Consider the following 24,674-nt stretch of genomic DNA (forward strand, 5'->3'; position numbering starts at 1 on the left):
GAGCTAGTCAGTAATAAGTCTGAGCAATAGGACAGTTTATAATTACTACATGTTTCTTTGGGATTGAACAGCTGTGGGACCAAGTGGGACAGAAACTTCTGTCTATACCAGCCTGTCAGGGTTACCAAATGAGAGCTTGCTGAAAGACAAGACTTAAGTCAAGACACACAACAAGACCTGTGACAAGAAAAGGCAAGAGAGAGGAGAGGGAGGAAGGAGGGAGAAGGACATGAGAGCAAAGGAAAGGGTAGACAGTGCTGCTCAGTGTTGGGAACAATCAATTCTCTGCTCTGGCCCTCAGCTTCTGGAGCATGTCACACTTGGCTTACAGATGTTAACTCTTCGTGGGACTTCCGCTGTCTTCTTGAAAGGACTTTGTGTCACTGGATTTAGAGTTCACTTAGATACCTGTGATTTCATCTCAAGACCTTTTTACTCCCATGTGATGATCCCTTTTCCAAATGAGGTCATATTTACAGGTTCTAGGTTGACACACTTGTTGGGGGCACATAGTAGTCAAACACTAGCCTTCTAGGATTAGTTATATCCTGATTTCCAGCCAATCCTTACTCAAGAAGCTTAGGGCTGGGTTACAGCTCCGTGGCAGCACTCTCACAAGCATGCTCCAGGCACCATGAAAAGACAAGTCAGAAACACCAGATCACACTTAACTCAGTTTTATTTCATGTATTATCTGACAGCTCCTCACAGACAGACTCCTTCTCTTGCTGTCTTCCTTATTCACTGTGAGGAAGGTGAGCATGTAAAACAGGCACATGTAAGCAGGCAGGCACGCTGGCCACAGGATGGACAGGCTCCAGTGCACTGATCTGGGCAGACCTCAACCTCCCTATCCCCAGACCTCACACACATGGAGACTCTGCAGGTAGGCTTAAGCAGGCAGAGGACCTACTGATATAAACATATCTGAATGAGAGTAACATCACTCATATACTAATAAATTGTCCTTATACTGAAAATTACCAAAGGAGGGTACTATAGTGTAATGCACCGTCCTTAAATGACACCTTCCTTGAAGAAGGACATCATAAAATAGGAATGCCTACCAATTCTCTGAATCACAACATCCAGAGACAGGGAGAGAATGGATACAGTGTTTCAAGCCGAGAACAGACACGCATCTCCACCCTGTACAGCTCCCTCCAACACAGGCTGTTGTCCTGCTGTGCACAGGCAGAACTAGGGTAGTTTAAATACAAAATATTCCAAAACACCCAAGGAAGCACTACAAGAGAGGCACTACAAGGAGGGGGTAGGAAGAGGGGCCACCTAGGAAGAGGATAGGATAGGTCACTGGGGTACTGAAAGGGTACTCCACGGCCCCCTTTCTCTCTCTCTCTCTTTCACACACACCATGAGGTGAGTTTTGGCCACCATGCCGGGCCACAGTGCTTAGCTCCCACACAGGCTGAAACAGCTGAACAACGTTCAGAAGAACGGAACCCACTGAAACTTTGAGTCCAAACCAACCCTTCCTCCCTACAAACTGTTTACCTCTGGCGTTTTGTCACAGCAGCACAAAGCTGAGCAGAAGAAGCAGCGTTTCCTCCCATACGCAGGGTTTTTACAAGACACTCTGGGCTAAGGGTACACATGTTCAAATCCACACAGAGAAGTTTCAAGCCAGCTGTGATTCTGTAAGGAGACCATCCAAGCAGCGATACCCTGATAGACCATATGATGCCACAGAGAGCAAGTGAGTGCGGGCCAACCCCCAGACCACAGTCCACACAGGCCACACAGATGCTGAGCAGAGACTCTGCTGGACGCACAGCCGCACAGCATCTGCCTTTTACCCCACTGCCCCCCTGCATCTGGGAACAAACCAAGGATACGAAGAGACAGGCACGAACAACTCATACCTCCACCAGGAATAATTGCCAACTTTGTTTCAACCAGGCCCATTTTTGCAGAGGAAGCTAAAAAAAAAAAAGAAAGAAAGAAAGAGAATTAAGCGACAGGCATGTCATTGCTTTGCAATATGACAAAAAAGCAAAATACGATTTTCTGAAAACATTGTTCACTGATTAAATTGATACCACAAATTTTGTTGTTGTTTGTTTTTTGGCTTTTAGAGACAGGGTTTCCCTGTGTAGCTTTGGAGCCTGCCCTAGAACTCACTCTATAGACCAGTCTGGCCTCAAATTCACAGGGATCAGTCTATCTATGCCTCTTGAGTGTTGGGATTGAAGGTGTGAGCCACCACCACCAATTTATAAGAAATTACTTCAAAGGTTTTTTTGTTATGAAAACACTAATCATTCAAAATTACCCTCCATCCCCAACCCTACCCCTAAATGAACACATGACATTTTTGTTCAAATTTGCTTGGCAGTGAGCTAGATCCCAGTGGTCAAAGCTCAGAGTGGAAATTCCATCTTTGGATCTGATGTTGCCAGCTCATGAAGGCCTTAATCCTGGTAATGATTTGGGATCAAGGGAGAGACCTCCTGAGAAGCATAGATTCCTTGACTGCCCGGACAGTCCCCACACCAAACAACCCCATCTGCAGTTAGATATAAACAGTCAAAGCCAAGCGTCAGTTACTTTCTGACAGCCTGACTGCCTTGGGCTATCTCCCACAGTCTGCTGCCTTGCTGAACGGGCTCAGCGTGCCCTGGCTTCTCAACTGAAAACCCACCTGACCCCAGTACCAGGAAAGAATCAGGTAAAGATCACTGATGTGGGAGTGATTTCTTATTAATAAACAGAAAAAGGGGAAATGACGTGGGAGTGATTTCTTATTAATAAAGAAACTACCTAGGCCCCTTGATAGGCCAACCCTTAGGTGGGTGGAGTAAACAGAACAGAATTCTGGGAGAAAGAAGCTGAGTCAAGGAGTCGCCATGATTCTCCCACTCCAGACAGACACAGGTTAAGATCTTCTCTGGTAAGCCATCTCGTGGGCTACACAGATTATTAGAAATGGGTTAGATCGATATGTAAGAGCTAGCCAATAAGAGGCTACAGATAACAGGCCAGGCAGTGTTTAAAAGAATACAGTTTCCGTGTAATTCTTTCGGGCATAAGCTAGCCATGCGGGCGGCCAGATGCCAGGGACGCAGCCTCGCCGCTCTTATCACTACAGATCACCACATGAACATGGGGACCCAGAATAACATGGAGAAAGCAAAAGCACTCACACTCCAACCTGATGCCCCAAGATGTGTGTGGCCACATGAAGGCAGGAAAAGGCAAACTAAATGCCATGGCTTCAGCTCCTACCAGGTAGCCACACAGTAGTGGCAGCATGAAGCAGGGCGGAACTGTGCTGACCCTCTGCTGCCCAGGACAAAACTCAGGGCCAGGTGCACACCCGTGCGAGGAGCAAGACAGAAGCATGGGCTGTGGTACCACTGCCTGGGCTCAGATCAGAACCCCCTCACTCCCTCTGCTCCTGCTTCCTCCACAGAATCCCACAGGGGTTCCAGGCAGGAGAGGGAGTGAACCACATCAAGGGCCCCTGGTCAGCACCCAGCAAGTAGCTAGCATCAACTCTTTTCACAATTCCCTCAGCATATGCTTAGAATCACGCGAAAAGGGGGACTTTAAAGGGGATGAAGCTGTCACTACTGGAATAAAGTCACTAAGTGCTGGACCACTGACTCCACAGTCAGAGCCACACAGCTACAGTCACGAGCTCTATTTTAAATGCGAGGAAGTTAGTCTGCTAAAGAGAAGCCCTGGGGTCCCAACTCAGATGTTTGACTCAAATTCAGGTGTCTCTTTCCACTAAAACTGAACAAAGAATGGCAAAAGAGCTTCCTAAGAAGGCCTTTCCAATGGTAGGCTTGAAAACAGACAGCCTTCCCAAGTAAGAGCTGCCAACAGCAGGCTCCACAGGCAGTTTTTTAAAATGTTCTACTGAAAAGGAGGCAGAGCAAAATTATTTGGGCCTGAAGGATATGCACCATGTATGTGCACTAGGGATCAAACCCGGGGCTTATCCTCCCAGAACCCAGGCTTCATTAGCATATTCATTGTGCAAAACAACAGACTTCATTCTAAGACTCACGGTGTCTATAATGTATTTGGGCATTGGCTCCTCCCTCACTGTTCTTAGTCCCACACCAACACTGCCACTCCTCATCCCAAAATCTCCTTTCCATGTCTTTTTGTTTTGTCTAGATTCTATATATAAAACTGAATGTCTTTCTGAGTCAGGTTTACTTCAACAAACATGCAAATCTCCAAATTCATTGATTTTCATGCAAGTAACACTGTTTTATACTTCTTTATCCCAAGGTCCTTTTAAAACTTAGGTTGACAGGATAGATTCTCACCTGCTACTCGAATGTCACATGCTAAAGCCAGCTCCAGACCACCTCCTAGGGCAAGTCCATCTATGGCTGCGATGGTGGGCACAGGGAGGTTAGCTGAAACAGACAGAGTTTATCCTTCACTCAAAGCCACAGCAGTCCACACGGTTCATTCAGAACATATTCTAAAGCAGGGTGTCATATGCAGACGTTATGTCTCTAGCGTCTTCAATAAAACACAAGTTTCATTCCCAATATTCTCTAGAACCTTTGTGTTACAATTGTAGACAGTCCACGTATGAATGGGGAACACTTTGAACCATCGCATTTCCTGAATTACCTTCAAGATTATTTTATTGAATCCTATAACGTCATAATCTGAGAACCTCGAGTCTTATACAAGGTGTTTAGTTCTACAAATTCAAGGTGAAATAATTTGTGCAGCATTTTGGAACTCCTGACCCTTTATGGACTTGGTGCTCAGAATGTCATCTTGAGACATAGCATCTGCTCAAAGAAACACACAGTGCAACTGACCACAGAGGGTATAAGCCAGGTACCACCACCAAGGAAGGGTGGCACAAAGGTTCCATCCACAGCCCTCTCTGGCTCTGGGATCCTGGCCAGAAGTAGACATGGAAAGAGGCAGCATTCACAGAACCTACAAGAAAGTATTTCTGGAAGCTTCTACAGTAGCGGGCTTCCATATGGCATTTTCAAAGGTACTTGCATTATCCCTCCCCCACTCCTCCTACCCCCACCTATTTAACTCTTCCAATTCCATTATTCCCCCTTCCCCCATACTACCACCTATTTTCTATCTATCCCTCTTCCCTTGAAATCCGTCCCCAAAGCCCTGGGTATTCTAATGCAAACCTACTATCAACAATCTTACTCAGGACTGAATTTGTGAGTTCCAATAACAACTTGCCAAGCAAGACATGCCCACTGGTGCAATAGTGGCACAAATGTTTTTGCAGCAAATTGACCACTCTCTGATTGGATAAAGCCCCCTCCGCACTACTAACAGGACCCAAAACTTAGAGCTGGCTAGTATAGGCCATAGGGTAGAACTTATAGGCCATAGGATAGAAGCTAATACTATTATTATGCTAAGTGGACATAATAATAAATTGCCCCTCGCATTCTTATCTTTATACCCAAAAGTCAGTACATCGCTCAGCCTTCTTCAGAGGCGCTTCTTTTTGCAGTAGATGATGATTAATAGAGAGACCCACAATTGGTCAATGTGTAGAGAATAAGACTCAAAAGAGAACATCTATATCCTAACCCAAAGCTAAGGAATTATTGTGGAAGAAGTGTTAGGGAGACTGTACAAGCCAGAGGTCATGGATGTCTGCAGCAAAACATTTGGTGGACATGACAGGGCCACTGCACACATGAACTCCACAAGATCTAGCCAAAATCCCAGCACAGAGAGGGGAAAATCTCGTGAAGTCCCACCTCCACCAACTGATGGCTGCTGGGGAGGGAGGGTCAGATTTCTCCAGGGAAATAGCCACTGAGAGGCTGCTCCAGTAGGTGGCCCTGCACATGAAGTAGAGCAGGAAAGAGAGGGGCTAGGGGAGGAGTTGGGAGAAAGGGAATGGGGTGGATTTGATCACTGTGTGGTGGCTGGAGAGGGGACTCGGCAGTCAAGAGCACACACTGCTCTTCCTGAGGCCCTGTGTCTAACTCCAGCACCCTCATTAGGCGGCTCACAACCCCTGTATCAGCTGCAAGAATAGCAGGGGACCCAGGGAACTGCTCAGTTTAACCGGCCCTGGTCTTCACTTTTTTCTTTTTCTCAGGTGAAATTCATTAGGTACACTTGTACTATTAACCCGTTCCTGGCTGAAGACAGTGACAATGTCCTGTCCTTCAAGCACAAGTCTCCCCTCACTCAGTTCTCACACAGTACACAGGAAGCATGGCCTCTGTAACAATCCTTCCTCCCAAGCCCTTTCAGACCGACAGCAAAACAGGAATGTTGGACTCAGTGACCTTCAGAAGCTGTGTAGACTTTAGAAGAGGCCAAGAAATGAGCCTGTGCAGGGGGTGGGGACAATGAGGCCTTTACAAGTTTATTCTGTTTGGTGTGAAGGAGTCAGCCTTATGTCTCTTTCCCAGCCTGCAGAAAAAAATTTCTTTCATACAATTTCTAGGAAGGAGCCACTGCATTAAACTCACAATGAAATTGGTTCTATCATAATTTATAAACCTTACAAAGTGAATACTTTTCTTTCTTTCTCATTTTTTGGCAGAGAAGTTTGTATGTGCATATAATTTTTTAATTTTATTTTTATTATGTTTGTGTGTAGGTATGGGCACATGAGTAGAGTTACCTGCAGAAGCCAGAGGTGTCTGAGCCCCCTGTAGCTGGAGTTACGGGCAATGTGGTTCTGGCCCTGATCTCAGCCTAAGGTAACCTGTCTGTACAGCCAAACCATCTTACATAATACCAGATAGATGTGACATAATGTTGCTTAGTGAGTACAGCGCCCAACCACACCATGTAAGAAACGGTGTGACAGGCTGGGCAGATCAGCCAGACACAGGACAGTCTGACCAGGAGCCTGGCTTGGAGGCAGAGTGAAGAGAGGCTAGCCTGACACAGGACCTGAAGTCAGGTGGTACAAGTACTAATGCTTTCCTATTGTGATCATGAATTGTAGAATCAATAACAAAACCACTTTTAAATCTGACATTTAAAATTAAATTAAATTTTCTAAAGGGAATACAACAAATATAACATTGTAACTTTTAAGAAATGCAGCGCATAGAACAGCAACAAACTGGAATCCAAAGGACACAGAGAAGACTAACTACCCATGTCACTCCTGAAACTTTCAAACAGTAACATAAATCCACATGGTAGAAGGCTGGCTATCAAATGTTTCCTACTAAAAAATTATTTAATTAGAACAGTTTAACCCATCAATATTTTCCAGCACTATAAATTCTCAAGCTACACGGCCTTGGCAAGGCAGACGATGTCAGTGCAGAGGCCTAAGGGAATACCCAGAGGGCAGCTGTGCATGCCTACAAAGGACTTGAGGCAGGAAATGAAATGCCAGGGTCACAGCTCCAACGAGAAACCATGACTCAGTGTGTTACACAACAGTGGGATCAGATACTATTTTGAGTTTCATTCCAGGAAGTGAGCCAGGTATGACAAGGAAGATAATAATCCTTTGAAATGCTCCTAAAAATATAATTAAAGCAATAATTAAAGAGTTGGGCTATTTTGAGAAAGGAAAGCGTGGTAGGCCTCCAGTGCACCTCAGAGCCCGCAGCACAGCACACCAAGCCCGGTGAGGCTGGAGGCGGGTGGTGGCTCTCTCTGCTCCTCAGGCAGAGGTTAATTGTAAGCCTCTAGAAAAACAAAGGATCTGATTATAAGGGGAATGGTAGTGATGTTTATCTGACTTTAAACTTGGTTCTGCTTAAGGACTAGTGTTCTGGTGTCAGCAAGGTAGTTCACTGGCTCAGTGCTTGTACCAGCGCTGACAACTGAAGTTCCATTCCTGGTTCCCATGTGGTGGCAACACAGAACTAATACCTTGACTTTCACACTTCTATACAAAGCAGAAAAGCTGCTACTTTAACAGAAAGGCCCATATACGGTATGATGAAAAGGCTGAATACCAAAATCAAGAATAGAAATAAAATCTCTATCAACAAAACCACAATACATTCCTAATTATTCCTAGATCCAGTTAAAACTTTACTTTTGACTTAAGGTACTCTTTCCTGGCCCTCTAAATTCTGAAGAAACCACAAGAACAGAACAAAGCAGTCCCTGAGAAAAGCTGACAGGCTGGACTGGGCTGGAGGCTGGACTGGGCTGAAGACTGGTCTGGGCTGGAGGCTGGACTGGGCTAGAGGCTGGACTGTCTGGAGGCTGGACTGGGCTGGAGGCTGGACTGTCTGGAGGCTGGACTGGGCTGAAGACTGGACTGGGCTGGAGGCTGGACTGGGCTGGAGGCTGGACTGTTTGGAGGCTGGACTGGGCTGAAGGCTGGACTGGGCTGGAGGCTGGCCAGGACTGCCACACCGGGTGCTGCTGGATACCAGCAGGCACAGCAGAGAGAAGCGCCACCACCTCAGGTAGGAGAAGCCAGATCCAAGACTGGAAGTCTCAGCCACCTTAGCACTAGAGACACAGGAAACTCCTGTGACACCTAGGTTACAATCCAATCAAGGGAGACAGCTCTGGACGCTGTGGCTGAGAACGGAACTGTGGCAGCAGTCAGCACGGAGGAGCCAATCTACCAACAGTCACCTCCTGGGGCCCCTTCTCCCGCCACACACCCCAGTTTCCAGGCTGTGTCTATACACAAAAATAAGAGAGTAAACTGATGTTTTAGCCAGGAAAGATGGAGGAAAAAACCTCATAACAATGTGACAAAATAAGCCAAAAGACAAAGAGAAAGAGACTGATGCCGCTGCAGGATGAAATAGAAAGACTGGGCAGGCATGGGGAGTCCTGGCCACACGTGGGATCACAGTGTGGAACAAACCAGAAAAGTACTTAAGACAGATGTAATTACTTTCAAAAAGTAAAGTCACGGGGCTGAAGAGATGGCTCAGCAGTTAAGAGCACGTACTGCTCTGGCACAGAACCCCAGGTCAGTTCCCAGAATTCACACTGGGTAGCACACAACTGCCTGGAACTCAGCAGCTCCAGGGAACCAGGCACCGTCTTCTGGTTTCAGAGTACCTACATCGACATGTGCACACACACACGCGCACACGCACACACACAATTTTGAAATAAAAGTATGTCTTTAAAGACATAGTCACCAAAATCAGAAAGTATAGAAACAGGGCACAGAGAAACCTGAATCAGAGGAGAGGAAGGAGTCGGGTGAAGGTGGAGACGAGGCATAGGAGGAGATGGGTAGGGGAGCATAACACACGCACGGTACTGCAGCCAAACACTGAGGAAACCCCTAGATCCTTAGCACAGCAGCATGGGCAAAGCAAAAATCGCTCATGTACAGACAGGTGCTTGTGTAAGAGCCAAAGAAAGGTCTGGAGATGTATGTGCACAATAAATCAGCACATCCGCAATGACCACACCCATGCAGGAAAGGAGGGCAGCTGCTGAGAAACTACCAAAGCCTACAGTCAACCTACAATCAACACAGCCTCGGGGATGCTTATGGGATTAAAAGCATAGAAAAACCAACAAGAATTGCAATGAATTCCCTTTCTGGTCTTGACAAATTCTGAAGTGGTATTCTGGAACAGCAGCAGAAGTTAACAGTTAAACCCATGGCTCAGACTTCAACAGCAGAGTGGTCAAACGGTGGTGGAGCATACCTTTAATCCCAGCACTAGGAAGACAGAGGCAGGTGGATCTCTGTGAGTTCGAGGCCAGCATGGTCTATGGGGTGAGTTCCAGTACAGCTAAGACTATACAGAGAAACCCTGTCAGTAGAAAGATGATAGACAAATAGAAAGAATAAATGAAAATAAACGTAAAAAACACAGTGCTCACAGCCCAGAGTCAGTGCGCAGAGCACCCAGCATGCTCATCAGGTCAGAGGAGCGAGCAACTCATGCAGAAGCTATGCAACTCCTAAAAGCTTGCTCTTCCTTCCCACGATTCCTCCTTGGCCCTCAGACACAGGCAGAAGACATGGTGAACATCCAGACTAACAGTCTACCAACTCAAAACTATTCTTTACCAAGTAACTCTCAGCACAGTGCAGTGCAAATAAAAGTGAAGTTATCATGTGATGAAGAACATGGACATATGGGGAGCACTCAGCCTCAGTCTGCATGCCATGGACACAAAGGGAGCACTCGGTCTCAGTCTGCATGCCATGGACACTTGGGGAGCACTGGGTCTCAGTCTGCATGCCATGGACACATGGGGAGCACTCAGCCTCAGTCTGCATGCCATGGATACATGGGGAGCACTGGGTCTCAGTCTGCATGCCATGGACACATGGGGAGCATTCAGCCTCAGTCTGCATGGCAGCACCACTATGAAACTATCCAGCTGGGGTTTTTGATATAGTGGGACAAAAACCAGACAGCTACAGGGCTAAGTGATACTGAGTGCTGAGGAGAGTCAAAGCTCCTCAGCAGGTAGCAGTACAGGAGGCAGAGCTCCATAGGCCATACCTGTGTTCTTAGTTTAACACTGCATGCAGTTAGAATGAACACAATGGTTAATTAAGTGTGTAAATGTCAAATGGCACTTTAGACTCAGTCACATCACCCATGCCTTAGGATGTCCCGACAGAGACTCTAAGGAAATCCCGAGTCAGTGCTACACTCCACAGAGGTATCTGTGCAAGGAAACTATCCAGGTTATCTCTCTGATACTTTATCCACAAAATGCAGAGCCACACGATGGGTTTTCACTTACATGTACTTACTTATTCAGTGTGTTTGCGAATGCATGCACATGTGAGGACGGTGCATGTATGGAGGTCAGAGGACAACTTGCTAGAGCCAATTCTGTCTTCCACTATGTGGGTTTGATATAATGAACTCCAGATCTTCACCCATAGAGCCATCTTGTTAGGGAGGGCTTCAATGCCTGGGTAAGCTGAGGTATACAACAGCCCCCCCCCACCACTGAGCAATTTACAAATCTGTAGCCACTAATGAGGCTGAACCCAGTTAGTAAAACCTTAGAGGAGTGGTTCTCAACCTGTGGGTCGCAACCCTTTCAGAGGATAGCCTAAGACAATCAGACAACACAATATTTACATTATGATTCATAACAGCAGCAAAATTACAGTTATGAAGTAGCAACAAAAATTTATGGTCAGGATCACTACAACATGAGGAACTGTACAAAAAGGTCACAGCACTAGGAAGGCTGAGTACCACTGTCCTGGAGTGTAAGGGACATTTTTTTTATTTAAATTATTCTTTTCACACAACATATTTTGATTATGATTTCCCTTCCCTCGACTCCTAGATCCTCCCCACCTCCCTACCCAATTTCATGCTCACATTCTTTCCCACCCCCTCCCTCTCTCATTCCTCCAAAAACAGTAAGAGAAAATTCCAAAACAAAACATTCACACAAAAAATAATAGGCAGCTAGATAGACGGACAGACGGGCAGGTGGGTGGGCAGACACACAGATCAACTGACTGGCTGACCATGGAGTTTTCATTCTGTGTTGGCCAACTATTTCTGGGCATGGAGCCTGCCCTGCAGTGTGGCTGATACACCCAGAGATGCTCTACCATAGATTTTTCCTTTCCTAGCAGGTATAAACTGTGAACAGTTCCTTAGTTAGGGTGGGGCTTTGCACCCACTTCCTGGAGTGTCCTCTCACAGGCTTCCAGGCTATCAAGCTTGTGGGTGTGTTCGCACATGTTCAGATATTCTGACAGCTGTTTCAAGCATGTCACCCAGCACGTTTTAATAAACTGATGCTCTTATGTTTAATGTTGAGAGAACTGATTCATCTTTTCTTCCCGTTTTAAAGAAACTTGCTCACTCCTTCCTCTCTGAGCATATTAACAATCTGTCATTCCCCACCAAATCCCATCTGCAGCCCGACCTGGGGGGTCTGGCCACCTGTGTGCCCAAAGCAAGCAGTACAGCACCCTGACCTGTGTATACTAAATAGTCTGCAGCGTCACTTCGGCAAGGCTCCTTGTCCTTTCTGTTGGGGGACTTGGGGCCGTGGTTCTGCTCAAGTCCCTCACAGATATCAAAGCTAGAAGTAAAGTGAGTCCGTCTGACCCCACACACTCCTCTACCTCACGAGACAGCTTGTCACTGCACGTACTTTGTGTGCTCCTAGTCCCACGGTTATTTCTAGAGTCAATGCCATCTTTCTGGGCACTGAGGAGCCGTTGCCTACTGCTGACACAGGGGAAACAACTGACTGCTTCTCATGGGTCCCGTGCCCGCCGTCCTGCCACACTACTCTACTTTTTACTATCTGATCTTTTCGTGTTTTGCTTTGTTCTTTTTCGGTTTTTATTTTGGTTGTTCCCCTTTCTCCAGAGGCAGGACTTTGGAACAATGGTGACAGAGACCACCACAGTCTCTTCCAGCTTGTTTCTGAGTTCAGGGGACAGTCTCAAACATTTTACCATGAAAAGACAGCTTTTGACTCAGGCTGAAGAACACTATTCCCATTTACTAATCTTTTCCATGAATACAGGCTGACATTTCTCAAATGCTTTTCTCACATTTTAATTGCCTAACGTCATGAATTAAATTTAGCTTTTTCCAATGGAAACCACCCTTATATTCCTAGGAACACCCAACTCTGTTTTTTCCCTCAGTCTGCAGGTCTTACCCATCCCCCCACAGACATCAGCTTGCTTCCGCCATTTCTGCTGGGTTTGGGCATAAAAACTGCACTACTGTGCGTTCATTAGCCGACTCCCAAGGTGCTGTCCTGTGGAAAGGCTGGTGCAGGTGTGCAAAGATCCTCCCAACAGCTCCATGACATCAGAGATAGAAGTCCCCGACATTTAAGCTGAGCCTGCTGTGGCATGGCAGGGGATGAGGGTTTGGGAGAAGGGGTCACAGGACTTTTAACAGCTGGTTCAATTTCTTCTTTCATATTTACCAGAGTCAAGTTTCGTCATGGTATTTTCTCATTACCTTCACATTCTCTGCAGTTTCTGTCCGGAGCCTGGTCCATGTGTGATATGTTAGCAATCACCATGCTCTCAGGAGAAGCCTGACCCAGCCTGTCATTCCTTGTCTTGTGCATCACTAATTTCTGGTCCTTTCATTGCTGCTATCCTAAACCTCTCTCAGCTTTTTAACGTTCACTAATGCCTGGTTCTTTGTCATCAGTGGGTTTTCTCTCGCTGACATGAACTTAAGGCTGAGGCTGTCCCTCAACTGTTTTACATCAAGTCTCATGAATTTGGACACACAGTAAGCAACCAACCAGTCTTCGAGTTACAGCTTGGAGCTTCTCCTCTGACTCATAACTCAGCCCAAGTTCCTTTTCAATTTGTAAGTACATGTCTCTATGTATGAATTTTCTGAAAATTCAACTGACTTTAGATTCTGACCCAGCACACTTTTACAAAGACTCTGTAAGAATGATGCATGATTTCTGGTTTAGGGTTGAGTCTATTAAATCACACATGACAGTCTTGTTGTTCAGGTCCCTATTTTTTTTTTAATGTAAGTTTTTTTACCAGTATTTTTGTCTTTTGGGTTTACAGCAAAGTGATAGAGATACAAGCAATGCTAATTTTACTAATACTGTCAGATTTGTCAGTGTATAATTTTATTTATATTGAGACAGTAGTTTTAATAGCAATAACTAACAATATTTTTTAGCTATTAGTCTTTTCTTTTGTTTCATTTTTCTGAGAAAGAGATTGGTGGGCTGACCTCAAATTTGCTCTGTAACCTCAGATGGCCTCACCTGTAGTCCTCCTGTCCTCCTCATCCAGACTCCTAATGTTCACTCTATAGGCCTGCATCACCTTACCTAACTAATGGTTAATTATACATGAATCAAAACTTTAAAAAGGAGAAAAAGGAGGAAATGTGTGTTTTTGCATGTGCACATGTGTCCTCATTTGTGCAAGTGCCCTTGTATGTACATGTGTGTGGAGGCCAGAAGTCATTCCAAAGTATCTTCCTTAGTTAGTCCATCTACTCTCTAAGTCAGTCTCTAGTTAGGCTGGCTGGCTGGTCCTGCCTCCCAGTGCTGGGCTCACAGGCATACACTGCTGCACCCAGCTTCTCATGTCTGTTCTGGGGGATCAAATTCAAGTCCTCGTATCTTGCATATCCTTTCAAATGGAATGCATACAGTGCTTAAGCAGCCACAGCTCATGACAATCCAACTGTGTATTTGACCACAGCACAGGAAGACAGTTGCAACATAAAGCCCAACCTAAGCATGTGAAGAAGATATGACCGTGCTTACCGATGTCATTGATTACTGCTCGTATCTTGGACACAAAGGGACCGACTTCACTGGAATGCATTTTGGCTCTTTCCTTAAGGTCAGCACCTACAAGACATTGTATTTACAAATGAGATGGTGGCATAGGCATAATTGTAAAGCAAAAAAATAGACATTTACTCAGGACTAAGGCCACGTGAGGGACCACTGAATTCATATGCTGCACACCCTTCCCAGTGACGACCTCTAGAAAGAAAGAAGGCCTGTCTTCCGTACCGGTCAGGTGGTCCACAGCAGCATCCTGCAGATTTCTGCTCTTGGACCCTGTTAGACCACTGACTGTGGCTGCTCTACAAGAACTCAAGCTAAAAAGCCTTTCAAGTACTTGTTTATTCACTCAAAGTCACAAACACAATGACACTGTCACAAACGACTGCATAGTGGTGCTGGCACCTGCATCTTGAAGAGACGCTGGAATTTTACCTATTTCCACTCTGGACTCATGGATATAATGGCCAAATCAGTGAAAAATGGCAAAGTACAATGAAGTCACCATGGTAACTGTAAACTCAACCTGAAAAATGTTAGCTTAAAGTTAAGTGAAGATTTCATAATTATGACTTTGTCACACAATGCTAAGCTTGGAACAGATAAAAACAAACCTTGGGAGTTCCTTAGAGGGTCATTCACTCCAAGCTCAACACACAGGGTTTCATCAAAAGCTGTCTCGTGGAAACAAACTATACACTGCAATGACATGGCTGCTTACTCTCCTTACATCACTGCAGACTACAACTACACACCATACCCAGGGGAGCTGCACACACACACACACCTTCCCAGGGAGGTGAAATTCACTCAGCACAGGCCTCACCATCCACCAGTTCTCAGGGGCACCTGCCCTGAAATGGCCGGCAGTCGAGAGCACGAGCAATCCTATGCAGTGCAGCACAAGGAAAGCAAGGAACCAGGAAGGACTCAACAGCACTAACAGACGGTGAACAGACCTAGGACCTACTCTTACAAAAGGGACTTAAATTAGGAGCGTAAGTGCAGACACACATCCGCAGTATTAGGACTGTATACACATCTTCACACTTAGATTTTTACAAGAGCTCTAAGGATCCAAACTTAAGTCCTTACATTTGTGAAGCACACACACCAAATTAAATGTGAAAAGCAGTGGTCTTTGATGTTTCCATTAGAACCATGAATCATGCTCAGGTAAGATAGAGAACTTATCTAGATGCAATTTTGAAATGAGGCCAATTAATAGCTCTATAGGAGCCTCTAAACGTCCTAGTGAAGAGATGAGACAAACCTCTCAATTTCAAAACAAAAGCCAGGCTAGAGAGATGGCTCAGCAGTTAAGGGCACTTACCTTACTGCTCTTTCGAGGACCCAGACTTGGGTCCCAGTAATTACATGCTGTCTCACAACCACCTATAACTCCAGTTCTAGGGAATTCAATGCCATATTCTGGCCTCTGTGGGCAGCAGGCATGCTTGCAGTACACATATATACATGCAGGTAAAACACTCATAAGTTAATATTGAAGGTTTTTAGAAGAACAAAAATGATTAAGGTTAGTGGGAAAGCTACACTAGATGCCGGGCAGAGACCTGCCCTCCTGCATCAGTTAGCCCAACTTCAAGTGTGAAGGAGAAGTTACTCGATACTCCAAACAGCAAAATGCCTTCCTGCACATAGCAGAGAAAGTTCTAGTGGTCTGGATCAAAGATCAAAGCAGCCACAGCATTCCCTTTGGCCAGGTCACAAACCACAAACAGCCTGTACTCTCTTCACTTCTGGGAAGGTCGAGGAAGCTGCAGAACAAAGACTTTAGATGAACAAAGCTCCAGCAACCGAAAAATCACAAACCAGAAAAAAGAGCCAGGGAACACCTCACATGTGAACTGGTCACCCACCCCACCTTCAGCAAAAGTACCAATCACCTTAACCAGCTTTAGGCCTTGGTAACATCTTCCTTCCTCACTACCTTGTAATTCTTTGTGGAAAAATTAATTATGAAGCTCTATCAGTCATTCCAAAAGAGTGAAGGCCAACCCTGAGCACATGCTGCCCAGCCCTAAGCACTATAATGGTAGAGGTCGCCCTGACGGGGGTACACACCCTTCCCAACGGTTCACTGTTACAAATGAACCCACTAACCCCACATGATCGGAACACACACCCTTCCCAACGGTTCACTGTTACAAATGAACCCACTAACCCCACATGACTGGAGCACACACCTATCCTCACAGTCTGTTACAGATGAATCTGCCACCGTCACATGACGGAAGCACACACCCATCCCAACGGTACAGTGTCACAGATGAACCTGCCAACCCCACATAACTAACCAGTGTACATGCTTTATATCCCTAAACTGCATTCTTGTTTGTAGTTTTAACTAGTTTATCTTAAACTGGTAAAATTATACATATTTACCATGCATGACAAGATGTTCTAAAGTACATCAACCCTATAGAATAGGTTATTAAATCTAGTTCATGAACATGGACAGCTGTGGTTTAGGGATTAACATGCTTGCTCTCACAGGTTTTCAAAGATACACACTTACAAGGCTTCACCCCCAGGATGGCACAACAGGGATCTCCCGGAAGACTTTAAGTTACTGGGGGAATACTCTTGAAGGAACCCCTCCTCCTTCCAGACTGAGGAGTGAGTGTGACTGCTCTGCCCATCCACCCATGCCAGGCATGGATTGAAAACCTGCTCAGCTCTGGGCCAGAACAACCCTCTCTCTTCAGAAATGACTACCTTCCAGGATCTGTCGGGGCAGACGCTGGCTAAGACAGCAGCCACCACTCTTCCTCAACAATACTGGTTCTCTGCCAGACCACTGCAGTGGAATGACTGACATACACAGCAGACGGCATGGTTGTTTTTCATTTCCTGGTACATAGAGAAGCTACATACAACTATACAATAGTTAAACAAGCAAGGGCATCGTGTCTCAATGTAGAGAGCAAAGGAAGCCCTAAGGGAGTAAAGTTCTGAGTGAATGGGTATTGTTGAAATGGGTGTGACCATGATGAACTCCAAATCCTTGGACCCAGTGGCACCCATAAGGATAAGGCCAAGGCTCCCGAGGAATGGCAACAACTGACCAATGCAGCAAAGACTAGCGATTGCAGCTGTTTTCCTCCTGGGTGCTTACAGCCTGAGACTGCTCATCTTCAGAGACCTCCCATCTACACCAGCAAACCCTCCTCCAGTGACCCCACCTGACATTAGCTTTACCTGGTGTGTCTGTCCTTTCTTTTTTCTATTGCTGCCCCTGGCAGGATTCCAGGAGCCCAGGGCATCTCAATATGCCTACCTTAGGTGATGGCTGCTCAGAAGCACCTGAACCTTCAGCAAGGCAGACTCCTCCCGCTTGTGGACCTTGCTGAGCACCTGTGGCGTGAACTCACCAAAGTGGTGGTGGCTGTGCATGGTCATGTTTTCTTTTAGAGACAGGGTATTAAAGTGCAGCACTGGCTGACCTGGAACTCACTGTGTAGACCAGGCTGGCCTCCAGCTCGTAGTGATACCCCCTGACTCTGCTTCCTTTCTGAAAGACACAGTGAAGGGACTTTGCCTCATTCACGGAGTCCTGCCTGCAGGGTTCCCTTTACAGCATTTACCCACATGGAGAAGGGTTCCCAAATGGCCCATCTTTTTAAACCTTGTTACTGCCTTCTCAATAAAGTCCTGAAGCTTACTTGTGCTGTCATGACAACAATGTCATAATGTCTTCATCAACAGTAAACTTCACCTCCAGTTCCATGTATACCCAATCTTATTTTATATTGCTTTCAAGGGTGGCACCTTAAAAAATTACATGAACCAAGAATGGCTAAAGTAAAGGGTAAATAGCACACCAAGTCAACGTTTACTGTTCTGTGACAAGGAAGATAATCTACTAGTCTGTGGGTAAAGGCACCTGCAGCAAGCCTGCAACCCAAATTCAATTCTAGATCCCAAGTGGAAGAACTCTAAGTTGCTGACTCACATACCAAGAAAGCCCCTCAAATATACCAGGGAAATACGTCAGGAAGAAAGTGACAAAGCTCCATCACAGCCGACTTTTAACAGCCCCCTCTCCATACCTGATACAACAACCAATTACGTGTATCAAGAAACGGAGGAAAGGAAGAACAGCAGCAGAGACAATGGGCACATGCTGCAGTGTGGTGCCCACTATCCCCACGAGTGCAAAGGTGGGCAGAGCCCCTCTGCTCAGAGCTGCCCTCACTCACAGGCAGCTCACTCAGGCACCAGAGAGCAAAGGTGTCCTGAGCACTGCAGAATGAACCCATTCTGGAAGACAGGCATCTCCTGCCAAGACACGAAAATCCAGAAAGGCCCCCAGCAGCAGCAGCAGCAGCAGCAGCAGCAGCAGCAGCAGCAGCAGCAGCAGCAGCAGCAGCAGCAGCACAGTGACGTCTAGACCAGCCCGAGTTCCCCACAGAGCACAGTCACACCACAGCAGCTAAAACTGTGCTGACACAGCCGGGCTTTGTGCTTGGAAACCTTTACTCATAAGCCCATCACAGTTCTTTGCCAATAAACATCTACTAAAGTGTTGTTAAGCTCCCTGTAGCCTTAAATGAGAGGTTCTTCCTGATTGAATTTCATTACCAATACTATTAATACAGCTGACCATATCATATATAAACTACAAACCTAGTAACTATAAAAGACTAAATGTAAAATTGCATTTTAAAATGCATCTTGCTCAGGACAGTCTCCCATCTTCCCACTGCCCACTAATTCATATATCCTTGTATGGAAACCATTGCTTGCTAGAATGGGGCAGGGTTTACTTTCAATTTGACTCATGCTGAGAAAAATATTCCACAGTAAGCAGGAAGGAGTTTCATTACAGCAGGATCATCCAACTGACTGCTGGGGGAAATAATCATAGAGCCATCAGGAAACAGCTGACAGTTTGTGTCAATACTGAACAGCCTGTAAGTGATGCTCAAAGTGGAGGACTGGAAACCACAATAAGGACCAATGAAGTGTCCAATGTCATTCTTCTATAAGCCTCACTCAGGAACTCAAAGGCTTTTCCCTCTCCCTGGAGCAATAAAATGCAGATCAGGACTGACTTCCTTGCTACAGGAGGGGCAACTCAGAGAGAATGTGCTCAACCCTGTAACACACCAAGCAGCCTGGGAAGTCTTTGGAAAGAATGCACAGGAGCCATGCATTCCTGTTGCTTGGCAACAGAACTGAAGCAGCCCCACCTAGGAGGAAGGGGGAGAAGGGAGGCTCTTCAGACTCAGGTAGCAAAGGTAAGTAAAAACTTATAAGAATCATCAGGTCCCTTTCCAAGGTTACATAAGCGTCACCCCCAGCCCAGGCTTCCCTTTGAGTTTTTGGGACATTGTGTCATGAAGCATAGGCTGAGCCCCAAGGATGACCTTGAACTTCTAACCTCCTGTCTCCATCAAGTGCTGGGCTTTTGGAATGCACCACGGAACAGAAAGCAAAGCTTTGTGGTGGCAGACAAGCACCCCACCAAGCCCACTAAGCCCCAGCCCTCAAGTAGACAGTTCAGGGTAGGAACTCACTAATGATCTACTTCCCATTCCCTCCTCTTTTTCCCTCCCAGATATTTGCTTGCTTTGTCCTTTACTAGCTCCTGACCACAAATACGACTATGAACCCTCAACTCCAGGTCCCTCTGTTGGCTAATTCAGTTGTCTGAAGGTTCTGGCCTATATCAGGGTGAAACTACTCTAACATAAAGCTCTGAAGCTTCTGGGGACCAGAAGACATTTCAGAAAAACTCAGTGTCACTAGCTTCTGGGGACCAGAAGGCATTTCAGAAAAACTCAAATGTCACTAGCTTCTGGGAACCAGGAAGGCGTTTCACACAAACTCAGGGTCACTAGCTTCTGGCAATATGATGGCCACACTTCTGGGTGGCTTGTGAGTTTTTTCTGTTGCAGGATGTTGCTCACCACCTGCCAGATGTCAGCAGTGGTAACTTGGACTACTGAAATGATAAGTCCACTCTGTGAATGTGGCCTTGAGCCGCAAAGTCTGTGGTGGCCATGTCTTCAATCATAGTACTTGGGAGACATAGGCAGGCAGACCTCTGTGAGTTCAAGGTCAGCCTGATCTACAGAGTGAGTTCCAGGACAGGGATGGATGGATGGATGGATGGATGGATGGATGGATGGATGGATGGATGGATGGATGGATGGATGAAAAAAGGAAGGGAGGGAGGGAGGGAGGGAGGGAGGGAGGGAGGGAGGGAGGAAGAAAATGAAGATACAGCAGTAAGAATACAGACATTTCTGAGATGCTACCTTTGCAGTTCTAACTTCTAAGACCTTGTTAATATTTATATATTCAAAATAAAATGACATGAGGAACCCTACATCTAGACCATAACACAAGCGCACTGGAGGGGAAGTAACTTGCATGCCTTTCAAAACAGCATTTCTAGAACTGTATGCTTCAGTGTTGTAAACTCTTCGTACTATGCTCAACACATTACAAACAAGCTACTAATAAACTATAAAACAGAAAGCTGTGGCGCTCCAGGAAGGTGGCTGGGAGATCTGACTTGGGAGCACACTTCTGTAATGGGGTCAACCAGCTTAGTCAAATGAATGCGCTTCAGCTTCAGTGAGAGACCCTGCCTCAAACAGTAAGATGGACTTACTTTTATTATTTCTAATTACGTGTATGTGTGTTGTGCAGGTAAAGTCATGCAGGTGAGTGCATGCCACTGAAGCTACAGGCTGGCATGGGTGCTGGGTACCAACTTTGTACAACGGCAGCAAGTGCTCTTCACTACTTCTGAGCCAACTCTACAGCATCAATAAGCTTTTAAAGGTGAAAAATTGGTGGTTAGGTGAGTAGGGAACACGACTAAGAATGTAAGATCTGAGGCAAACATTTTCCAAGTACTGAGTGCAGAGTCTGGGAAGAAAATGAGCTTTGCCTGGCAGAGAAAAAGAGCCGTGAGGCTGTGATGTTGGAGAAGGAGAAAGGTAGGGCACAGAGCAGAAGAGGATGTGGCCAGAGCAAATGAAACCTAGCACTCTTGGTGTCAGTTGTTGCTAGGAAAGTGACCACAGATGAGATGCAATGGGGCACCCTCCAGTATCTCTAGATGGGCGGGTAGGCCTGTGATTCTGGAGGCACCGGGGTAGATAAGCTAAGTGTCCATGCCCTTCTGGGTTTCTCGAGTCTGGCTCTTTCTGTGGCCTCCTCCTTGTATGACTCTGACTTCTCCCCAGCATCATTCTCGTTGGTGAAGCTCCCCTGCCTCCATCTTTTGGGAACACTATCTTACACGGGCCCAGGGAATGAAGCAGGAAAGTCTCCCATCATATCTGCAACTTACATATAAGAGCAGCAGCCACAGCAAGGCCATCTAAGGGCAGAGGTCATGACATGGACAGGTCAGGGCCTCAGCCTGCATGCAGATGGTGCTCCTGCTCGGGAGCAGTATTCTGAGATCACTTGGCTGTGTGGGTAAAGTGCTGAGTGGACAGGTGTGGAAGAGAAGCCAGTGATGTCAGTACTGATGGGTGCTTCCTATGTGCTAAGAAAACAGTACGCACAAAATCTAGGACTGTATTTCAGTAGGTTGGCTGAAAATGGAAACAGTTACAAGTTAATGACAGCCAATCAATTACTTCCTTGGAGCCAACAGGAGTCCTGAGTTAATGGAATCCTGGTGTGTTCAAAGGAAGAGAGGAAAGGCACATTAACAGGGAAAGGTCACACAATAAAAGAAGGCCTCAAACGCAAGATCTGACCTTCTACCTTAAGAATAATGAAAGACCAAGTCCAAAGCACGCAGAGAAATAAGCCAATAGAACAGAAAAGGAAAAAACAAAGCCATGAAACTAGCTTTTAAAAGAACAGGTGAAATGATTATTTTGCCAATATTTTAAGGAAAAAAGACAAAGTTTGTCAAGATTGGAAAAAAAAAAAGCTGGGCATATAGCTCATGTCTGTAATCTCAGCACTTGGGAGGCTGAGGCAGAAGGATGGAAAGTTAAAGGTCAGACAGATCTACAGGTGAAGACACTGTCTCAAAAAACAACCAACAAGCAGAAAGAGAACAGGGCAGAGCACAATGGTGATGCCTACAGCCCTACAGCCAAGCAAGGAAGCACACAGCAGCTGTGAGGCTGAGGCCAGGCTGCGCTACAGGGCCTTTCCCAAGCTAAAATACAAACAGTGAGTAACTACAGACTCACAGACATTAAAAACACAGGGAAAACTGGGAGCGGCTTGATGGTAATAAATTTGAAAACTTTGACAAAACAATGTCCTTTAAAAAAAAAATCACAAACCAAAGAAGTTCTCCCAAAAGAAACAGGTAGCTGAAACAGCACGTTGTCTCCTAATGACATTAAATTCACAGTTAAAACCTCAGATACCTGAGACCAGGTGGCTTCCTTGGTAAATTTACCAACCATCTAAGAAGTACTAAAGATGATATCCACCCATTTCCAGAAAGGCAGAAATCAGCGTTCTTATGAGGCCAGCATGAGCCTGACATTCAGGGAGTGGCTGTCCTGATGAAGCTAACTGCAGACTTTCTCACCGCTTAGCAAATCAGACTCAAATGCAAAAAGAAAACACTATGACCAAGAGGCTCCTTCCAGGGATCAATCACTAATGTAACGTTAACAAGCAGAATAAACAAAAACACAACTGTCTTAAAGAGTTTGGCAAAACTCGGTTCATGCTCACAAGGTCAAGAAAAATCTTTTTGACATCGTCAGCTGCAAGCCGCTTGTGCTGACCCAATCAATGCCTTCCACAGAAGCCAAGTACAGGACCAGGGCAGGCCTTACCATGTTGACTCACCCTGCTCCAAAATTCAGTCTGAGAAGTAAGGGCAAGAGGCAAAAATGCTGCAAAACACAGCTCACTCAAAGATACACCATGATCATCTACAAGGAACAAACAAGCTTTCTCAACTAAAGGATCCTAAATCTAAAATCTGAGTTTCACATGGATATCAATGCAACCAGTGTGTGGACAGCCATGGGCTAGGAATAAAAGATTAGAAGTGAAATTGAAAAGAAACACTACCTACAGTAGCATCAAACACAAAAATGCATGAAAATAAATTCAAGCAAACAGTTGCTATGGTTTGGAGTTCTGACCCCTCCCAGGACTCTGGAGTCCCCATGGAGTGTGGTGCTTGGAGGTGTGGGCATCTGTGAGAGGAGCCTAGCAGGTACAGGCCACTGAGGACACAGGAAAGCTAGCTCCAAAGGACAAACATAGCTCTCATGGAACCAGTTAGTTTCCAAGACAGTAGGTGGTATAAACAGCAAGCTTGGTGGTTTCTACGAGCTCTCTGATTTCCCGTCACTCATATATGCTTGGGCCACTACAATATCATCCACCAGGAAGTAATTCAGCAAGGGAACCTTCACCAAGAGATCACACCGATGCTGCTGCCAAACTTTGACTTTCAGCTTTCAAAACTAAATAAACTCCTTTTCCTTACAAATGAGACACTCTCGGGTGTTTTGTAATGGCAACAGAAAATAAACCTAACACAGTAACTGAGACAGTATATTGCTGGACAAACCCATGTTCATTAATGGGGTAGCAAGGAGAATGTGGATATGACTCGCCTACACAGCATCTGACATAAGTTTATAGTAAAGCCTCTCAATAATTCAATGTGGAGGAAATGTCATTTCAACAAAAGGCTGCTAAAAGAACTGGACATGCATATGAAATAAATAAGTCAAATAAAGATAAATAACAGCCTATGGGATGATAAAAGCTGTGTCTGCTTCTGATTCCAGGTTTCTGGTACAGAGCCCCAAACAGTCTTAACCAACCGGGCTGGTGGGCGTGATGACCTCGTGACTCTCCTGGGTCAGGACACAGCTTTAGCACTGGACTAGTCACCAGGAAACCACAGAGGTGATTAGAAGGTAAGAGCCCCACCCCCTCCACAGGATGGGCAGGAATGACAGAGTGGAAGTAAGCACTCTATCACCCATGGAACAAGATCCCCACTAACAGCAGGAAGCCAGGACTTGCTGGTAAGCACACCTGGTATTCTCAGAGAGTGACAGGCCCAAAGACGCTGTGGCTCTACACCTAGCCTCACTCCCACCTGCCCTGCTCTGAGCAGCTTGACTTTCCTTGGTAAGTGGCACTCTGGTTTCTGTGAGTCAGACTAAATTCTCACTCCAGATGCAGAAGGGGCATCTTGGCTTCTTCTCCTGACGCTGTGATAAAAAGCCCTCAACAGAGCAAGCTAAGGAAGAAAGGTTTATCTGGCTTAGTCTAACAGCAGGGCAGTACTGGGGGCAGCTTGGGTCAGCTGGAAGCAGAGACCACGGAGGACCTCAGGAGCCCTCCTTATTAACCAAAGCAAGCTAATCCCTCACAGGCACAGGCTTGCCAGGACGGCTAGTGCCCTAGGTGGCTCCAAACCCTATCAACTGGACAGTCTATACTGGCCATCTCAGAGGAATCCACACTGATTCTCCAGT

At 45.9% G+C, this 24,674-nt stretch overlaps 2 protein-coding genes across 5 annotated transcripts in view; one reads left to right on the forward strand and one right to left on the reverse strand.

Moving 5' to 3' along the window:
• Auh (AU RNA binding methylglutaconyl-CoA hydratase) overlaps positions 1-24,674 on the reverse strand; it is a 133,346-nt gene that overhangs the window by 51,032 nt on the left and 57,640 nt on the right. For 2 of the 4 annotated variants that reach the window (XM_050143878.1, XM_050143875.1), the window contains exons 4-6: positions 14,176-14,262; positions 4,305-4,397; positions 1,884-1,940 (exon numbers count right to left, since the gene is read on the reverse strand). In XM_050143878.1, the coding sequence (XP_049999835.1) occupies positions 1,884-1,940; positions 4,305-4,397; positions 14,176-14,262 (237 nt within the window). The remainder of the gene's footprint in view (positions 1-1,883; positions 1,941-4,304; positions 4,398-14,175; positions 14,263-24,674) is intronic. The other 2 variants (XM_050143876.1, XM_050143877.1) reach the window with 2 other exon arrangements.
• Positions 1-24,674, forward strand: part of Sfxn1 (sideroflexin 1) — a 1,040,418-nt gene that overhangs the window by 46,043 nt on the left and 969,701 nt on the right. The gene's annotated exons all lie outside the window — the stretch shown is intronic.

This window comes from Alexandromys fortis, unplaced genomic scaffold (assembly GCF_014885135.2).
Source record: "Alexandromys fortis isolate MF-2015 unplaced genomic scaffold, M_Fortis_MF-2015_v1.1 scaffold_1, whole genome shotgun sequence".
Classification (NCBI taxonomy): domain Eukaryota; kingdom Metazoa; phylum Chordata; class Mammalia; order Rodentia; family Cricetidae; genus Alexandromys; species Alexandromys fortis.